Genomic DNA, 21,195 nt, shown 5'->3' with positions numbered 1-21,195 from the left:
TTGAACGGAATGGACAGTGTCTTGAAAGGAGGATATAAGATGAACATTAACAAAAGCAAAACGAGGATAATGGAATGTAGTCAAATTAAATCGGGTGATGCTGAGGGAATTAGATTAGGAAATGAGACAATTAAAGTAGTAAAGGAGTTTTGCTATTTAGGAAGTAAAATAACTGATGATGGACGAAGTAGAGAGGATATAAAATGTAGACCGGCAATGGCAAGGAAAGCGTTTCTGAAGAAGAGAAATTTGTTAACATCGAATATAGATTTATGTATCAGGAAGTCGTTTCTGAAAGTATTTGTTTGGAGTGTAGCCATGTATGGAAGTGAAACATGGACGATAACTAGTTCGGACAAGAAGAGAATAGAAGCTTTCGAAATGTGGTGCTACAGAAGAATACTGAAGATAAGGTGGATAGATCACGTATCTAATGAGGAGGTATTGAATAGGATTGGGGAGAAGCGAAGTTTGTGGCACAACTTGACTAGAAGAAGGGATCGGTTGGTAGGACATGTTTTGAGGCATCAAGGGATCACAAATTTAGCATTGGAGGGCAGCGTGGAGGGTAAAAATCGTAGAGGGAGACCGAGAGATGAGTACACTAAGCAGATTCAGAAGGATGTAGGTTGCAGTAGGTACTGGGAGATGAAGCAGCTTGCACAGGATAGAGTAGCATGGAGAGCTGCATCAAACCAGTCTCAGGACTGAAGACAACAACAACAACAACATGCTTTTCAGCAGTGCTACCAACGTCATCTACATTCATTACACCTGCTTTTTAAATTATTTTAACTATATATAAGCTGTTAAATTCTTTAAAAAATCGCTTAATTTCAGAAATTTAACTGTAAAATGTGAAGAAATGGTGGGTGATACAGTTTTTTAAGTATCATATTTGGATTTTTCACCCTAAAAAAGATAAGAATAAGGTATTTTCAGTAAAAAAGTTTTTCCATCATTGGCCTGTGTTAAAAGTCGATGGCGACTTCAATATACCCTCGATATGCTGGAAAAATTATACGTTTAAAGCCGGCTGCAGGGAAAAACCGTCATCCAAAATTGTGCTGAATGCTTTCTCAAAAAATTATTTTGAGCAATTAATTCATAAGCCCATTCAAAGAGTGAATGGTTGCGAAAGTATGCTTGACCACTTAGCAACAAATAACCCTGGACAAATAGGGAGTATCGTGACGAAAAAAGGTATTAGCGACCACAAAGCAGTTGCTGCTAGGCTGACTACCGTATTACCTACAACCATCATAAACAAATACAAAGTATATCTGTTTAAAAAAGCTGATAAAAATTCCCGTAACACCTTTTTAAGAGACAGTCTTTACTCCTTCCGATCTGACCATGAAAGCATAGAAAAGAACTGGAATGATTTCAAAGAGATATTATCGACGGCAATTGAGAGATATATACCATATAAATTAATAAGTGATGGTGCTGATTCCCACGGTACACAAAACGGGTCAGCAAGGAAAAAAGCATCACAAATTTAAAAGATCGCAAAATCCCCAAGACTGGCAAAGTTTTGCAGAAGTTGGAAAGATAGCGCATACTTCAACGCAAGATGCTTATAATAATTTCCACAACGAAACTCTGTCTAGAAATCTGTCAGAAAACCCAAAGAGATTCAGGTTATACGAGGGTGAGTCAAATGAAAACCTTAAATATTTTTTGAAATATTATTTATTGTGCAGAAGTGGTACTTAGCTGTATCACTTTTCAACATAATCGCCGCCACACTCAATGCAAGTCCTCCAGCGCTTACAAAGTGTATAAATTCCTTTAGAAAAAAATTCTTTTGGTAGTCTGTGCAACCACTCATGCACCGTGTGACGTACCTCTTCATCAGAACGGAACTTCTTTCCTCTCATTGTGTCTATGAGTGGTCCAAACATCAACAATCCACGTCGCTTTGATTTGATTGCAGGGCGCAGATGATTTTTCACATCTGTGTACGATGCACTGGTGACAGTGGTCACTCTAGACATGTAATGCTCCAAAATGATACTCCTTTCGTCCCAAAAGAGAGTCAGCATAACTTTCTGTGCTGATGGTTCTGTTCGAAACTTCTTTGGTTTTGGTGATGAGGAATGGCGCCATTCCTTGCTCGATCTCTTCATTTCCGGTTGGTGGAAGTGAACCTAGGTTTCGTCCCCAGTAACGATTCTTGCAAGGAAACCATCACCTTCTCGTTCAAAGCGCCGAAGAAGTTCTTCACGAGCATCAACACGTCGTTCTCTCATTTCAGGAGTCAGCTGTCGTGGCACCCACCTTGCAGACACTGTGGAACTGGAGCACATCATGCACAATGTGGTGTGCTGACCCATGTCTAATCTGTAAACATGCTGCAATGTCATTCAGTGTCACTCAGCGGTTTTCCTTCACTATGGCTTCAACTGCTACAATGTTCTGTGGAGTCACAACTCGTTGTGCCTGACCTGGGCGAAGAGCATCTTCTACTGAAGTCACACCATTTGCGAACTTCCTACTCCATTCGTAGACTCGCTGCTGTGACAAACTTGTATCACCGTACTGAACCTTCATTCGTCGATGAATTTCAATAGGTTTCACACCTTCAGTACGCAAAAACCGAAAAACAGAACGCTATTCTTCCCTGGTGCAAGTCGCAAATGGGGCGGCCATCTTTATACTGATACTGTGACGGTATGTGTGCATCTGCACTATGCTGTCACCTACAGGCCATCCTGCACGCTGTTTCTAGCACGTTTACCAACTTACAGGATAACAGCGAGAAATTTCGATTTGTTATTACAAATTTAAGGTTTTCATTTGACTCACCCTCGTACATAAAGCATACCAGTGGCAAGACTCAATCAATACCTTCACTGCGCGATAACAACAGTGAAGTCACTGATGAAAGTGCCACTAAAGATGAGTAATTAAACTCGGTTTTCCGAAATTCTTTCACCAAAGAAGACGAAGTAAATATTCCTGGATTCAAATCAAGAACCACTGCCAAGATGAGAAACACAGAAGTAGATATCCTCTGCGTAGTAAAGCAGGTTAAATCACTTAATAAATGCAAGGCCTTGGGTTCAGACTGCATACCAGTCATGTTCCATTCAGAGTATGCTGATACAATAAATCCATATTTAGTAATTCACAGAAAGATACGTACCTAAAAACTGGAAAATTGCTCAAGTCACACCAATACCCAAAAATGGAAATAGTATAATCCGCTGAATTACAGGCCCATAACACTAACATCGATTTAGAGTAGGGTTTTGGAACATATACTTATCAAATATTATTAATTACCTCGAAGAAAACGATTTATTGACACGTAGTGTGCACTGATTCACAAAATGTCGTTCTTGTCAAACACAACTAGCTCTTTATACTCATGAAGTAATCAGTGCTATCGACAGGGGATGTCAAATTAACTCCATATTTTTTGATTTCCGGAAGGCTTTCGACCCCGTTCCTCACAATCGGACCTATGGAATTAACGCCTCAGTTGTGTGACTGGATTCGTGGTTTCCTATCAGGAAGGTCACAGTTCGTAGTAATAGACGGTAAGTCATCGAATAAAACAGAAGTAATACCCGGCGTTCCCCAAGGAAGTGCCATAGTCCCACTATTGTTCCTGATCTGCATTAACGACATAGGAGACAATCTGAGTATCCCTCTTAGATTGTCTGCAGATGATGCTGTCATTTACCGCTTTGTAAAGTCATCAGATGACTAAAACGAATTGAAAAATGATTTAGATAAGATATCTGTATGATGCGAAAAGTGGCAGTCGACCCAGAATAAAGAAAACTGTGAAGTTATTCACATGAGTTCTAAGAGAAATCCGCTAAATTTCGATTGCGCGATAAGTCACACAAATCTGAAGGTTGTAAATTCAACTAAATACTTAGGGATTATAATTACAAATAACCTAAATTGTAACTGTCACATAGATAATGTTGTGGGTAGAGCAAACCACAGACTGCGATTCATTGGCAGGACACTTAGAAGCTAGAGCAGGTCTACTAAAGAGACTGCTTACATCACGCTTGTCCGCCCTATTCTGGAACATTGCTGTGCGGTGTGGGATTCGCATCAGATGGAACTGACGGAGGACATCGAAAAAGTTCACAGAAAGGCAGCTCATTTTGTACTATCGCGAAATACGGGAGATAGTGCCACAGATATGATACATGAACTGGAGTGGCAATCATTAGAACAAAGGCGTTTTTCGTTGCGACGGGATCTTCTGATGAAATTTCAATCACCAGTTTTCTCCTACGATTTCGAAAACATTCTGTTGCCACCCACCTACATAGGGAGAAATGATCATCACAATAAAATCAGGGCTCACACAGAAAAATTTAAGTGTTCGTTTTTCCCGCACTCCATTCGAGAGTGGAACGGTAGAGAGAGAGAGCTTGAAGGTAGTTCATTGAACCCTCTGCCAGGCACTTTATTGTGAATAGCAGGATAATCACGTAGCCGTAGACATGGTAACTTCTTTTGTACTCTTCTCGTCAATCGTGTAATTACGTGGCATATCAAACCAAATTGGAGTCTCATCAGCGTTGCCTATTTGGCCCATCGACATATTCTTCTCTTTCCGAAGTGTAATAACATGCCGCTGAAATTCTTAAAGTTTGTTCTCAAACTGTGGAAAATTTTGGCATTGTACGGTGTCGCATAGATAAGCCCGCTCGTTTCATAAGCGATCAACCCATCCCCAGCTAGCCTTGAACTCTTGCTTCGGTATACTATGAGCTGCAGCCACTTCTTTTGCTTTTTTTTTTATTGTGGTGTTAACACAGGTTGCCCACTCATCCTCGTTTCTCGGACGAATTCCTAAACATTTACTTCAACGTCAGGATGTCTTCCTTTGCGAGCTCCTGCGAATTTCTTTCTTGTAGCGGTAGTTGCAAATAATCCCAACTTCTGTTTCTTCGATAAGTGAACTTTCATAAGTGAACTCACGTCCTACGCTTCTGTTACCATATTTTTCAGCATAAGTAATTATTTTACGTTTGAAAGTAGCTTCATGCGATTATTTTTCTCTGCTTGCCTTCCAATTCGTGACAACCCAATGCAAACAGAATGCGAATTACTGTAGTAGACTAACAATAATGAAACGGGGTTGAGAAGTACAACAATGCGTTGTAACGAACGGGACAGTATCTAAACTTCAATGAGCAAACAAAAAACAAAAAAACACACCTTCTAATTGAACCGACGACTAAAGAAAATTTCATCTCGTGGCAGCAACGGATTTTGTTCAGACGCCTGCGAATAGAATTCAGAGCAGGAAATATATACCAGCTCTTTTGACTCGATAACCTCTTACCCGATTTACGTCTTCCTTTATTTAATTCACAGATACCGTACCTATATTTTCTTGCTAGAGTTTAATAGATGTTTTTTCACTTCATATCACTTAGGGCAAGAAATACCGGTGAACGATTCAAGTTTGTACTCGAATCTAAAGCGCCATCGAATCTTACGCGCACCACAATTTTGAGTACTTCGTATGGTAAAAAAAAAGTGCGCACTAGATTCTCGTAAATGCGGTATGGCAACGAATGAGCTGTGACTTGTCTACAGTAATCCAAGAGCACACAGCTGCTTTTAGGCTCAAACAAAAACTCCACAATAACAACATGGATCATTTTTAAAAAAAGAACATTAGTGACAGTCATGATTATAATACCAGAAGAAAGGAAGACTTACATTATCCTGTACTTAACCTATCTTAGGCACAAAAAGAGGTACAATTTGCGCATGTAAAACTTTTCGATGAATTACCAGATGAAATAAAATGTCTGACAGACACCATTAATAGCTTCAAACAGTAATTGAAATCATATCACCTTGACATCTCCTATACTACAGATAAATCCTGCGAACCTTGCACAACTAGCACTCCTGAAAGAAAGGATATTGCGGAGACATGGCATAGCCATGTGAGTCGTGCTTGTGTAGCTTAGTTGATAGAGCACTTGCCTGCGAAAGGCAAAGGTCCCGAGTTCGAGTCTCCGTCCGTCACACAGTTTTAATCTGCCAGGAAATTTCATATCAGCGGACATTCCGCTGCAAAGTAAAAATCTCATTCTGGGCATGTTCAGTATTATATTAACAGTATTCTCGTATTGATGTTCTGCAGTTATGCATGCCTCAAAATCAAAATTAGAAAATCTAAGCAACTGAAGAACTGTTATGAAATGTATTGAGATATACACTTTAATCGTGCTAATCACGGTGAAGAACAGCGCATCTCCTGCAAGGGTAGCGTACTTCACGTAACACTCTCAGCTTTAAAATACAAAGAAAATAACGCAGAACTGCGATGTTAATAATGAAATAGCACTCCGCTACTTCTTTAATGACAAACTACATATACATCTACATAGATGTGGGTAGCGGAGGGTACCATGTACCACTACTAGTCATTCTCTCCCCTGTTCCACTCGCAAATAGGGGAAGAGGAAAAGCTTCTCTGTATAGCGTAATTTGTCGTATCTTATCTTTGTGGTCCTTGCGCGCAATGTATGTTGGCGGCAATACGAGGGCTGCTATATATATTTCTGGCCTAGGCAACACTAAGTGTTGCCAGGTGCAATCTGACATTTCCATTGGAAAGTTTGACATTTTTTAGCATAAATGAACTCAGAACTTTTTGACTTACGACAATTTTTATTTTTACAGGGACTTGAAGAAATCAATTTGGCACAAAAATGGAATTAACTCGTGAACATTTTCGTGCGATCATTTTTCACAACTTTCGACGTGGATTATCACGACAAGAGTGCATCGATGAACTTAAATCTTTGTATGGCGACGAAGCACCATCCTATAGCACTGTGAAAAACTGGTACAACGAATTCAGTCGTGGCCGACGCTCGCTCAAAGACGAATTCCGTGAAGGTCGTCCAAAAACAGCCGTTGTGCCAGAAAACATCGATGCCGTACGTGAACTGATAATGCAAGACCGTCATGTGACATACCGTGAGATAGAGGCATGCCTAAGCATTTCTCCCACCAGCATACATTCGATATTGCATGAACACCTGGCCGTAAAAAAGGTTTGTTCTCGTTGGATCCCGCACAATTTGACAATCGCTCAAAAGAAAGCTCGTGTGGATTGGTGTAAAGAAATGCTGAAAAAATACGATCGCGGTGCTTCAAAAGACGTTTATAAGATCGTCACAGGTGACGAATCATGGATCTATGCGTATGAGCCCGAAACAAAACAGAAATCGACCGTGTGGGTCTTCCAAGACGAGCCAAATCCAACGAAAGTTGTTCGTGGAAGAAGCATTTCGAAGCAAATGGTCGCCTGTTTCTTCGGCAAAACTGGTCATGTGGCGACTGTTCCGCTTGAGCAACGTAGGACGGTCAATTCTGAGTGGTACACCACCATTTGTTTGCCTGAAGTCTTCGGAGAAATTCGAAAAATGAACAAGAGAAGACGAATCATTGTGCACCATGACAATGCGAGCTGTCACACATCGGCTCAAACCAGCGCCTTTTTGACCGGCCAAAACGTCGAAGTGATGGGTCATCCGCCGTACAGCCCTGACTTGGCACCCAATGACTTCTTTTTATTCCCACACATCAAGAAAAAAATGCGTGGTCAACGATTTTCGTCGCCAGAAGATGCTGTTGCAGCATTCAAAAACCATGTTTTGGAGGTGTCTCAATCGGAGTGGAAAAAGTGCTTCGAAAATTGGTTTGAGCGCATGCAAAAGTGTATAAATCTTTATGGAGAATATTTTGAAAAACAATAAACCATTTTCGTTGATAAATATTCGTATTTTCATTATTAGGCCAGAAATATATATAGCAGCCCTCGTAGAATCGTTCGGCAGTCGGCTTCAAATGCCGGTTCCCTAAATTTTCTCAATAGCATTCCTCGAAAAGAATGACACCTTCCATCCAGGGATTCCCATTTGAGTTCCCGAAGCATCTCTGTAACACTTACGTGTTGTTCGAACCTACCGATAACAAATGTAGTAGCCCTCGATGGTCTCCCTCAAGCCGACCTGGTATGGGTCCAGAACACTCGAGCAGTCCTGTAGGTTGCACCAGCGTCCTATATGCGGTTTCCTTTACATGTGAACCACACTTCCCTAAAATGCTCCCAATAAACTGAAGTCGGCCATTCGTCCTTCCTAACACAATTCTCACATATTCGTTCCATGTCGTATCGCTTTGCTGCGTTACGCCCAGATATTTAAATGACTTCACTGTGTCAAACAGAACACTACTAATACAGTATCCAAACATTACAGGTTTCTTCTTCCCACTCATCCGCATGAATATTTTTTCACGTTTCACACCAACTAGGAATTTTGTCTATGTCCTCTTGTATTTTCCTAGAGTCACTCATCTTTGACACCTTACCGTATACCACAGCAAACAACCGCAGATTGCTGCTCACCCTGTTCATCAAATCAGTTCTGTATATAACCGAGCGAGGTGGCGCAGTGGTTAGCACACTGGACTCGCACTCGGGAGGGCGACGGTTCAATCCCGCGTCCGGCCATCCTGATTTTAGGTTTTCCGTGATTTCCCTAAATCGCTCCAAGTAAATGCCGGGATGTTTCATTTGAATGGGCACGGCCGACTTCTATCCCCGTCCTTCCCTAATCCGACGAGACCGATGACCTCGCTGTCTGCTCTCCTCCCCCAAAACAACACCCAACCCAAGTTTTGTATACAGATAACAACAGCAGTCCTGTGGCACTTCCCTGGGGCACTCCTGAGGAGACCCTAGTCACTGATCAACACTCGCCGTCGTACTGGCTCCTATTACGTAAGAAGTCTTCGAGCCACTCACGTAACCTTGAACTTATTTGCTTACTTACTGTATATGCTCGTACCTTCGTTAACAGTCTGCAATGAGGCACCGTGTCAAATGCTTTCGGAAATCTAATAACATGGAATCAGCATGTAGCCCTTCATCCATAGATCTCAGTATATCATGTGAGAAAAGGGCAAGCTGAATTTCACATGCGAGATGCTTTCTAAAACCGTTCTGGTTCGTGGATGTAAGCTTCACGGACTCAAGAAAGGTTATTATATTCGAACTGAGAATATGTTGAAGGATTCTGCAGCAAACTGAAGTCAGGGATATTGGTTTGTAATTTTTCAGATCCGTTCTTTTAATCTTCTTATATACAGGAGTCACCTGCGCTTTTTTCCAGTCGCTTGGAACTTTGTAACTTTGTGCTGGGTGAGAGATTCACAATAAATGCAAGCTAGGGAAGGGGACAATGCGGAAGAGCACTGTTTGTAAAGCCGAACTGGGATTCCATCTGGACCTGCTGATTTATTTGCTTTCAAATCTTTCAGCTGTTTCTCTACGCCAGGGATGCTTATTAGTATGTCGTCCATACTCATTCGTTTCACTCATTTACACTGCATTTGCGAATCGCAACACAAAAATATTCGAAGCAGAGAGATCTCAGGCAGAATTTACAGGTTAGAAACCGTGCACTTGGACATGAACAAATCATGTTAAGCATATCAAAATAGTATTTAAGAAATCTCTTAGTGCTGGCCAGTGTGGCCGAGCGGTTCTAGGCGCTTCAGTCCGGAACCGCGCAGCTGCTACGGTCGCAGGTTCGAATCCTGTCTCGGGCGTGGATGTGTGTGCTGTCCTTGAGTTAAGTAGTTCTAAGACTACGGAACTGATGACCTCAGATGTTAAGTCCCATAGTGCTCAAAGCCATTTGAACCAACAACAACTCAGCGGACACCTGAACCAGGATGGTCGTTGGGCGTATGAACCCAGTGGTTTGAATCGCTTACGCTTCTGTAACATAAGAAGGCATTCAAATGTTGACTAGTGAAAAAAGCGTTGTGTACAAAATCGGTGTTTTACGGCGTATTTTATCCATCCCCTAGACATTACGAATTTGTACAGACGTTCATTTATGTTACAATTATGCTGCCATAACCTGAACAGTATTTAAATCATAGGACAAGGAGGAAATGTCTCGTACAAATAATGAAGACTACGTTAATTACCCGAAGATAGGTCTTCAGAGCTCTAAATGCATAATGTCCTACAATAAAAACAACTATTTTTCACTGAAGGCGACTATTCTCACTTTACATTTTACAATGTGAATCAGTCACAGTACCAACAACTCAGCGGAAACCTGAACCAGGATGGTCGTTGGGCGTATGAACCCATTGCCTTCATGTGCCTCAATCATTGAGCCACTCAGCTCAGTGATCGCTTTAATGAGCAGCGTAATTGCCATCGCTGAAGAAAGCAGGAAATAATGTTGGCGTGCCGCGCGGGGTAGCCGCGCGGTCTCAGGCGTCTTGCCACGGCTCGCATGACCTCCCCTCCCCCCCCCCCTCCCCCCATCGGAGGTTCGAGTCCTCCCTCGTGCATGTGTGTGCGTCTGTTGTCCTTAGAATAACTTAGATTAAATGGTGTGTTAGCTTAGGGACCGATGACCTTGGCAGTTTGGTCCCCTAAGGCCTGGATGCTCTAATCACAGTATGCGCTTACCCACCTGATGGTGGAACCCATTTTGGTGACGACCGCCGGATCCTCGACAATATGTTTCTGAACAATGTGTGACGGCCTTGTGTTCGGTATAGGAGCTGCACGAATATATATATATCCATATCTTCATGGTGATAAGAAATCATTTGTCCTTGCTGCATTTCAAGGTCGATACCTAACTTCCGCTTAGGACACTTACTGACAAGGCGCTGATATAGTACAGCAAAGATAGGCATGTCTTGAACTGCCGGTTTTATACCTAGCAAAATGTTCAAGGCGATATGAACGAGGTAATTATTGACCCGGAAACGACGACACGAACGCCAGCCAAGCTGTGTGCAAACTTTTTTCCGTTTGGAAAGTGCAGAACAGAAGTGTAATACAAGGAAACAGGTTATAAACACAGTACAATACGTTTTCGATGGAGTTACTTGTTTAACACAGTCAGCACGACAGCGCTACAGCGGTACTCAGTTTTGAGAGGATGGTATAACAGCTGAACACTGAAGACTAAGTGTGAGTTTCTACAGTAATTTTCACAAATGTACAAAAGAAAAATCGTAATAAATGGTGATCCCTCGGGACGCAATAGCAACTGACGGTAACGCCAAATATGTTGTTACAACAGTGTCTTCAACAAAATTACAATATATAAACTAACGTTGCAGCAGTCGGCTTGAGTCACTTTGTAAACAATTCAAGGTACCGAAACCTCTATATTCACTTTAAGTGCTTCGCATACCGCTGTACAGTCTGTGCTTGAGGGTACATTGTATCAATATTCCGACGTCCTATTCTACTCCTTTCGCATACGAAGCCAAGGAAAATGACACTCTATATTCTTCTGTATCTTGTTTCATTCCCAATGTCTCTATGAGAAATGTACAATGGAGATATCAGAAATATTGTGCGGCATTGCTCAAATGACAGATCTCTAATCAAACCCAACGGGGTTTCGCAGTGACAACGACGTGCTTTCTTCCGAAGATTCCACTTTTATAAAATAAAACATTGTCCACTGTGCGCTGTAATGTAAAAATTCATTATTTACAGCGTACAGCGGATAATGTTTTCTTTTATAAAGTGTTTAGAGGCTGTGTATCTTCCCAGGAACAAAATTTTAATGGCCATTTTAATAGCCTGAACATATCCCTTACATTTTCGTTGGAGTGTTATAACCTGGAATAACACAATAAATTTACTACTTAATATAAAAATGAAAAAACTGGCATACTATGCTTACTTTCATTCCATAATGTCATATGGAAATATTTTTTTGGGGTAATTAATCAAGCCAAGATAAAGTTTTCCGGGCACAAAAACGTGCAGTTAGAGTTATATGTGGTGTGAACACAAGAACATCCTCCAGAAGCTTGTTTAGGGAACTAGGGATACTAACTACTGCTTCCCAATATATTTATTCCGTAATGAAATTTGTCATTAAAAATATATCACTTTTCCAAATCAACAGCTCAATTCATGGAATCAATACTGGAAATAAGAATAATCGTCTTGTACAAAAAGGTGTGCATTATTCAGGAACACACATTTTCAATAACTTGCCAGCAGCCATAAAAACTTAACAACCAATGAAATTCAGTTTAAGAGAAGCCTAAAGGATTGATTGGTGACCAAGCCCTTCAAATCCATTGATGAATTTCTCAGTAGAACAAACTGCTATATATATCACCTCTGCACAATTTCAGTGCAGTAATGTGTTCGTTGTAAATAAGTGTGTGTTGCGTGTTGTGTGTGTGTGTGTGTAAGTACAATCTAACTTCTGAACCATTTCTGTACAGTAATGTGTTCATTGTAAATAAGTATTATAGTAGTTGTAGTACACGTTTATTACCGTATAAATGAATTAAAAAACTTTTTTATCTTAAAATCAGTGCATTAGTAAATGACTCTTTCATATAGTGTTCATTAAAAAATGACGATCATTCCACTTTGGACCTGTGGAATGGTACATTAACTAATTTGTTTCAGTTGTAAATATTTGTCATATATTGTTGTTTTTCTGACATGTTCTATATCCTGGAGGACCTCCTCACTACGGATCACTTGGAATGAAAGTAAATCTAATCTAATCTAATCTAATCTAATCTACTACCGTTCTTTGATCTATTGACACAGCACTGATACTAATAATTCTGTTACCAAACGACAAGTTGTAGATGAACACTTCATGGAAAATTGTATACATTGATGGTGGTTATACCAATATCCAGAAAGGGCAAGTGAAATACAGGATGTGGCAGAAATTATAATGTCGTCGATATACCAAGCCTAGTGGACGTTGAAGACCAAATTCCAGTTGAGCATTCGGATTCTAAGCCCAGAGCGCAGCCAAATCACAGTCGAACAGCAGGTCCACCGCAGCGTGGCACTTGCGAGTTGTGGAGTAGAAACATAGCACGATGAGAACTGGCTTGAAGACGTCAGGGGCGGCGTTAAATAAGGCTCCACAGTTAATGGAGCGGGCGGCTGGGGTCGCTGTATATTCTGGACGCCCAGCCGTTGAGTGGAATGGGTGGCCAATCGCTGTGTTTCGAAGCGCGCGCGCGAATGCGGCCTGCGATGTTAGCACCGGCCCGAGCACGAAGTGCAGACAACGATGCATTTCGCGGCCGCGCGTAATGGAGCGCGCCTGTGTTCGATGCGGAGATTTAATAGTGGTGGATGCAACAAGGGGCTGTTCTGATCTATTAAGATTGCACAGTGCATATCTGAATTCGTCCGAAATCTGGGACTCGGAGCACTATAGCGACATTTTAGAAGGAAGGAAGGAAGGTTAGCGTTTAATGTCCCTTCGAAGACGAGGTCATTAGAGACGGAACAGAAGCTCGGACTGGGGAAGTATGTGGAAGTAATTCGGCCGCGTCCTTTTCGAAGGATCCATTCCTCCATTTGCCTCCATAGGGAAACCACAGAAAACGTATCTCTAGCTGGATGGACGAGGATTTGAACTAACGCCCTCCCGGATCCGAGTCTAGCGTTTTGCCATTGCCTCAGCCACCTCGATCGGCCAAGAATTAGTCTCACTAGCGTGTTGTACGCTGCTTCTTTTCAGGCGTTCAACAGTAATCTTGAAAAGGGTACTGCCGACTACTTCTTATCTGTTATGATCATTATTTTTGCTTCCATCTGCATTTAAAGAGAGCTGTCTTGGAGTATGTAAAGTGGAAACTACGTCAGTAGCGAAGATTTTGAGAGTGTAGTTGACTGGCTCGTGCAAAATTGTACCATTGTGCTACAATGTACTTGTCTATAGCCTTTTCACCTACAGTGGTAGTAATTGTAACTAAATGGAATAATTATACTAATTTTAAATATATAACTAGAACTGTTTAAATATATTTCAATTTTATAATTAATAGTTTAACACTGCGAGGAATAAAATAAAAAAAGAAAGGCGCTGTCTGCTGGAATCGAACTCACGTCCACTAATTAATTATCAGTCTATGCTTCAGACCGTTTCCCCCCTTGGGGATGAGGTCACGGGCTCACGGAGGCATATGAGGTATTTTTTGTATCTATTGATTGTTATTGTGTTTCATAGGTGCTAAACACTAAAGGTGCCATTCACCACATCCAAACGAAAAAACCGCTCCTAAAGCCGTCAAGATTTAAAGAGTTCACAAGAAAAAGAAAGAAATGAAAACGGGATCCTGCAACAATCCTGTTGGCGTGTATCCAGGTCGGCTTTTTGTTAATTTAAAAACTATATGTATTTCCCTGAATACATCAGGCTTGAACGTTGATCTATCTCCTCATTTTATTTCTCATGCCCAGAACACCCCAACTAGCCGGAGGGTCCGTGAATAACGAACCCAAGTAATTGGAAAAACATATTCTATGCAGTACGTCGTCAGCTTTGATCGCCGTGTGCACCGTACACAGTAAAAGGGCCAGCATTTTCCTCGTTAGAAGCCAACAGTCGATTGCCGTGCAACAAACCAAACGGTGCTCGTCGGAGTCGACAACCGCGCAGTGGGGGGCCTATCGGCGTATCGGCCAGATGAACAGAGTGCAGTCGTTGACGGTTCGGGACTTTGCCGTTCACCATTACATACCACAATGCTCGTAATTCTGTAGGGAGAGAGGGATGATGGACCGCTCTCCATATGCTATCCCACTGTATCGCCCGGTACTTCTGTTCGAACACATTGCGAGATTGTTGCTGAAGGAAGCTTCGATATATGTCTTTCGTTGTAGGCAGCCTGCTCTCCGACAGACTTTCCCGAACGTAACTGTAATCGACGAAGAAGTCCCGAAGGTGTGCGAGTGGTGCCGTGATATGGGCTACATTGACTGGTGGACAGAGGGAATGGCGAGCCACTTCGTTGATCACAGCGCCCATTAAGGTGACGTGCTCGGTTCTCCAATAGCGTTGCATCGTCCCTCAAGTTTGCAAGTCCAATGCCTTCTCCTTTCGGTGGCAGCGTCAAGGTATCGTAGCGGATTTTGAAGAGGAGGTCAGCACTTAAGAAATATCCGAAGGCCAACTGTAGTCTTGAGGCGGTCGTAATGGGCAACGGCAGTACGTGTCCAAGTGACTTATTTTCGGTGTCAAGTAGACGTTGACATAATGTTCGCGCTGGAACATATCTATGGCGCACAGTGCATGTCGTCGTACCAATGCACAAATCTGTCGCAGTAGCTGTCGATGCTTATCCGCCACTGTATGTCGTACGAAGGTCATTCCAAAAGATATACACACTATTTTTTTAAATCCATCTTTTATTCTACATGTTTGAAAGTTTTACAGTGCCTATATACATCCTTTAGGAACAATATTTTCAGTTCTCCACGTAATTTCCATCCCTTTCAACTGCCTTACGCCATCTTGGAACCAGCGCCTGTATAGCCGTACGGTAAAATTCTGGACCAACCTGTTGGAGCCACTGTTTGGCAGCGTGCGCAAAGGAGTCATCATCTTGAAACCTTGTTCCACGAAGAGAGTCATTCAGTTTTCCAAAGAGATGATAGTCACATGGAGCCAGTTCAGGACTGAAAGGCGAGTGTTTCAGTGTTGTCCATCGGAGTTCTGAGACGCTTCCATGGTTTTTTGAGTGACATGTGGCAGTGCATTGTCGTGCAACAGCAAAACATCCTGTTTTGCCGATGTGGTCGAACACGACTCAGTCGAGCTTGAAGTTTCTTCAGTGTCTTCACATATGCATCAGAATTTATAGTGGTTCCACTTGGCGTGGTGTCCACAAGCAAGAGTCCTTCTGAATCGAAAAACACTGTAGCCATAACTTTTCCAGCAGAAGATGTGGTTTTGAATTTGTTTTTCTTGGGTGAATTTGCATGATGCCACTCCATTGATTGCCCCTTTGTCTCTAGTGAAAAATGATGGAGCCATGAAACTTCCTGGCGGATTAAAACTGTGTGCCGGACAGAGACTCTAACTCGGATCCCGAGTTCGAGTCCCGGTCCGGCACACAGTTTTAATCTGCCAGGAAGTTTCATATCAGCGCACACTCCGCTGCAGAGTGAAAATCTCATTCTGGAAACATCTCCTAGGCTGTGGCTAAGCCATATCTCCGCAACATCCTTTCTATCAGGAGTGCTAGTGCTGCATGGTTCGCAGGAGAGCTTCTGTAAAGTTTGGAAGGTAGGAGCCGAGGTACTGGCGAAAGTAAAGCTGTGACGACGGGTGTGAGTCGTGCTTGGGTAGCTCAGTTGTTAGAGCACTTGCCCACCAAAGGCAATGGTCCTGAGTTCGAATCTCACTCTGGCACACAGTTTTAATCTGCCAGGAAGTTCCATATCAGCGCACACTCCGCTGCAGAGTGAAAATCTCATTCTCGATGGAGCCATGTTTCATCACCTGTCACAATTCTTCCAAGAAATTCATCTCCTCCATTCTCGTACTGTTCCAAAAGTTCGCTGCATACCGTTTTTCTTGTTTCTTTGTGAGCCACTGTCAACATCCTAGGAACCCACCTGTCACAAACCTTTGTTAATGCCAACACTTCCAGTATTCTGCAAACACTCCCTTCCCCTATCCCAAAGTAGCGTGACAATTCGTTCACTGTGATGCGTCTGTCAGCAGTCACCAGTTAGTTAACTCTCTGCACATTGTCTGGAGTGTGGAGTGTGTGCAGTACCAGGCCTGCCGCTGCGAGGACAATCCTCAATATTGCCGTGCCCGCTTTCATCACGTAACCTGCTTGCCCACCGACTAACTGTACTGCGATCGACAGCAGCACCTCCATAGACCTTTTTTTTGTGAATGTTTCCCACTGTCTCGTTTTCACAGCACAGGAATTCTATGACAGCACGTTGCGTCTGACGAACGTCAAGCGCAGCAGCCATTTTGAAGAAATGCTGTGACGGCGCCACTCACGGGAACAGATTGAACTAAGTTTGAAAACAAGCGGGAAGGATGTATCTACACACTGTAAACCTTTCACACGTGCAGAATGAAAACTGTATTTTTACAAAAATAATGTGCATTTCTATTAGAGTGACCCTCCTATGTTTCCATGGAATATCACTCCCAAACACTTGAGTGTGGTGACCTCGGTGATGGGCACTGCTGTCCCTGGTGGCAGCCCTCTGCCCACTTCCGTACATCGGGTCTTTCGTTGGTTGATGAAACTACCCGCCACCATTCCATACTGCTGGATCCATTCCAGCGCCGCCTGGATTTCGTCTCCTGACTTGACCAAAAGAACGACATGGTCGGCGTATGCACCGCATTGGAAGGATGCGGTCCGTAGTTGGACTCCTTCAAGTCATCGTCGGAGGCCGTGTAATGCAGGTTCCAGAGTGACTGCAAATAAGATGACCGAAAGGGGCACCCTTACCGCAATGAGCGCTGGATCGTGAAAGGTTCTGAGCTAACACCGTTCACCAAGACTCTAGAGTTCGCGCCATTAATCAACCTCATGATGGTGTCCACAAACTGGAGGGGAATTCCCATCCATTCCATGACCTCTCGTAGGAACACATGGTCTACTCGGTCGAAAGCGTGATCGGAACCCACTGCCACGAAGCCTCGTAATCTACATCTCGGCGTCACTGCTATGACGTCCCTGTATGCCCCTAGCGTTATGTGTGTATTGCTCTTCCCACGTCCTTTACCACCGGGTGAAGGCGAGCACGGGGGATACGTGCAAAGATTTTGTAGTCTCCATTCAATAATGTCAAGGGCCGCTAGTCTTGTGGTCTCTGACCACCACTTGGTTTTGGAATGGGTATCATGATACCCTTTGTGAACTCAGTAGGAACATGTACGGTAAGTGTTAAGAGTTCATTGTACATCTGTACCCACATCGGTCCCACTAGAGGAGCAAAGGTGCTGTAGAACTCAAGTAGGAGCCCATCCGGTCCAGGGTATTTGTTTAACGCACCAAACTTTAGGGCAGCGTCCAGATCATCTACGGTGATTTCAGCCATAAGGCCGTCTACTTCCGTGGAGTGCTCGTCGACCCGCATTTCACGAAGCACGTCAGTCAGTCATGCTCTGTCCAGCTGGTCCTCCACATAGAAACTGCGGTAGTGGTCAGCAAAAGCACGGGCAATATCCTTCTGTAACGTGGGCCGCGATCCATCGGCCCTTTCGACATCCCGTATAAGTGTACGTCGTCGCTGCCTTCTTTTTCTTAGTATATACTGGAATGACGGCAGTTCGTTGCATAATCTGTATAGCATCCTCGCACGTACTTAAGTCCTTCGCCGGCCGCGGTGGTCTAGCGGTTCTAGGCGCTCAGTCCGGAACCGCGGGACTGCTACGGTCACAGGTTCGAATCCTGCCTCGGGCATGGATGTGTGTGTTGTCCTTAGGTTAGTTAGGTTTAAGTAATTCTAAGTTCTAGGGGACTGATGACCACAGATGTTAAGTCCCATAGTGCTCAGAGCCATTTGAACCATTTTCAACTCCTTCCACAATCACTGTCGTAAGACGCAACAGTTGTGCTTTGATACGTTGGACAGCCTGCTGACGGTCGGCAGACTGTAGTCGTTTCGACAACTCACGTAGGGCTGTGAAATAAAATTCGGAAGTCGCCCGTTGCCAATGTGACTTATCTTGGCCATGTCGTGTGAACGTTCTGCGTAAAGCCGGTTTGACGCAGCAGAGCCATCATTTAAGTGTTGAATCGTACGAACGTTGACGTTGTTGACATAGCCACCATGTGACTTCAACCTCCCGTAAACAGTTTTCGTCCTGCAGATGGATGGGTAACGTTGAGCTTCCATTGGTCCCTGCTGCGCCATGTCTTCTGTCGTGGCAGAACGATGGTGCAGATGTAAGCCTGATGGTCTGTAAAGGCCGTAGGCCACACCTCGGCGTTAATTGGCGCCTTACATAGCCCACGTGATACATAAACCCCATCTAGTCGACTAGATGAGTGGCTTGTCAAGTACGTATATCTGCGGCTGTCGCCGTGCGTCATTTCCAAGGTGTTATGCAGTGCAAGATCCCGGATCAGCATCTGTAACGCCGGGTAAGAAACGAAGTGTGATCGTTGGTCCTCGGGCCGCAGAACGCAGTTGAAGTCGCCGCAGACAATATACACTACTAGCCATTAAAATTGCTACACAACGAACACGACGAGCTACAGACGCGAAATTTAACCGACAGGAAGAAGATGCTGTGATATGCAAGCGATTAGCTTTTCAGAGCCTTCACACAAGGGTGGCGCCGGTGGCGATACCTACAACGTGCTGACATGAGGAAAGTTTCCAACCGATTTCTCATACACAAACAGCAGTTGACCGGCGTTGCCTGGTGAAACGTTGTTGTGATGCCTCGTGTAAGGAGGAGAAATGCGTACCATCACGTTTCCGACTTTGATAAAGGTCGGATTGTAGCTTCGATTGCAGTTTATCGTGTCGCGACATTGCTGCTCGCGTTGGACGAGATCCAATGACTGTTAGCAGAATATGGAATTGGTGGGTTCAGGAGGGTAAAACAGAACGCCGTGCTGGATCCCAACGGCCTCGTACCACTAGCAGTCGAGATGACAGGAATATTATCTGCATGGCTGTAACGGATCGTGCATCCACGTCTCGATCCCTGAGGCAACAGATGGGGACGTTTGCAAGACAACAACCATCTACACGATCGACGACGTTTGCAGCAGCATGGACTATCAGTTCGGAGACCATGGCTGCGGTTACCCTTGACGCTGCATCACAGGCAGGAGCGCCTGCGATGGTGTACTCAATGACGATCCTGGGTGCACGAATAGCAAAACGTCATTTTTTCGGATGAATCCAGGTTCTATTTCCAGCATCAAGATGGTCGCATCCGTGTTTCGCGGTGAACACACATTGGGAGCGTGTATTCGTCATCCCCATACTGGCGCATCACCCGGCGTGATGGTATGGGTTGCAATTGGTTACAGGTCTCGGTCACCTCTTTTGTTCGCATTGACGGCACTTTGAACAGTGGACGTTACATTTCAGATGTGTTACGACCCGTGGCTCTACTCTTCATTCGATCTCTGCAAAACCTTACATTTCAGCAGGATATTGCACGACCGAATGTTGCAGATCCTGTATGGCCTTTCTGGATACAGAAAATGTTCGACTGCTGCCCTGGCCAGCACATTCTCCATATCTCTCACCAATTGAAAACGTCTGGTCAATGGTGGCTGAGCAACTGGCTCGTCACAATACGCCAGTCACTACTCTTGATGAACTGTGGTATCGTGTTGAAGCTGCCTGGGTAGCTGTACATGTACACGCCATCCAAGCTCTGTTTGACTCAATGCCCAGGGGTATCAAAGTTGTTATTACGGCCAGAGGTGGTTGTTCTGGGTATTGATTCCTCAGGATCTATGCACCCAAATTGCGTGAAAGTGTAATCACATGTCGGTTCTAGTATAATATATTTGACCAATGAATACCCGTTTATCATCTGCATTTCTTTTTGGTGTAGCAGTTTTAATGGCCAGTAGTGTAATTCTCCTGAAGTCCTCTAAATAGGTGCGACACTTCCTCTGTGTAAAAAGCTGTGCGTTCGTGTCTCTTGGTCAAGCCAGATGGTGCGTAAACATCCACCAAACGTACATCCCCTACAGTCAGGGCAACACCATGGGTCGATGGTAAGTATTCCACGTCTTCCGCCACTATTCTTTCTCGTAGCGGTATGGCTGTGCGAGCGCTACCGCCATAACCTATTAAACGACAGACGTCATAACCGTGAAGCTCAACTGGGGCATCGTTTCGTACCTCCTGCAGAAAAACTATGTCGATGTTCGCTGCCCGCAGTATATCTTGCAGCATTTGTATCTTTACTGAGGTGTCAGTACCATTGATGTTAACTGTACCAATACAGTAGACGTGTGACATCTTATCGGCAGTGCACTGCTGGGAATTCAGGCATCTACTGATCGGCCGTCGATAGAGCGTTCTTCCTGGACCAGGATCACACGACACGGCCTCATTGGCCGCCATGGGCAAGGTTCCCTCCCGACTCGTTGTTGGTGAGAGCCAATGATTTAACGTCGGCCTCCTGCATCTCATCAGTTTGTTCCATCTCTTGTGCCCAATCTCCTAATGCATTGGTGAGGACTCTAGCTGTCGACGGGCGTTCATCTGCAGGTGGGACCTCATCCTGTTGCATATCTGTATCCATCGCGTTTCTTTGATGTGGCGGCTTCTCCACGGTTTGTAGCACCGACGCTGGTAGATGTGACGTCGTCCTGGCCTGGCGGTGGAAACGAATA

At 43.9% G+C, this 21,195-nt stretch overlaps 1 protein-coding gene across 1 annotated transcript in view; it reads right to left on the bottom strand.

Annotated features, from left to right (window-relative positions):
• The window catches only part of LOC126267125 (venom allergen 3 homolog), a 65,176-nt gene extending 54,591 nt beyond the window's left edge, over nt 1-10,585 (bottom strand). The window contains exon 1 of the mRNA XM_049972043.1: nt 10,512-10,585. Coding sequence (XP_049828000.1) covers nt 10,512-10,528 — 17 coding nt within the window. The 5' untranslated portion in view covers nt 10,529-10,585. The remainder of the gene's footprint in view (nt 1-10,511) is intronic.
• Nucleotides 10,586-21,195: the final 10,610 nt, after the last annotated feature.

This window comes from Schistocerca gregaria, chromosome 4, assembly GCF_023897955.1.
Source record: "Schistocerca gregaria isolate iqSchGreg1 chromosome 4, iqSchGreg1.2, whole genome shotgun sequence".
Lineage (NCBI taxonomy): Eukaryota > Metazoa > Arthropoda > Insecta > Orthoptera > Acrididae > Schistocerca > Schistocerca gregaria.
This window is presented reverse-complemented; position numbering and strand designations above follow the sequence as displayed.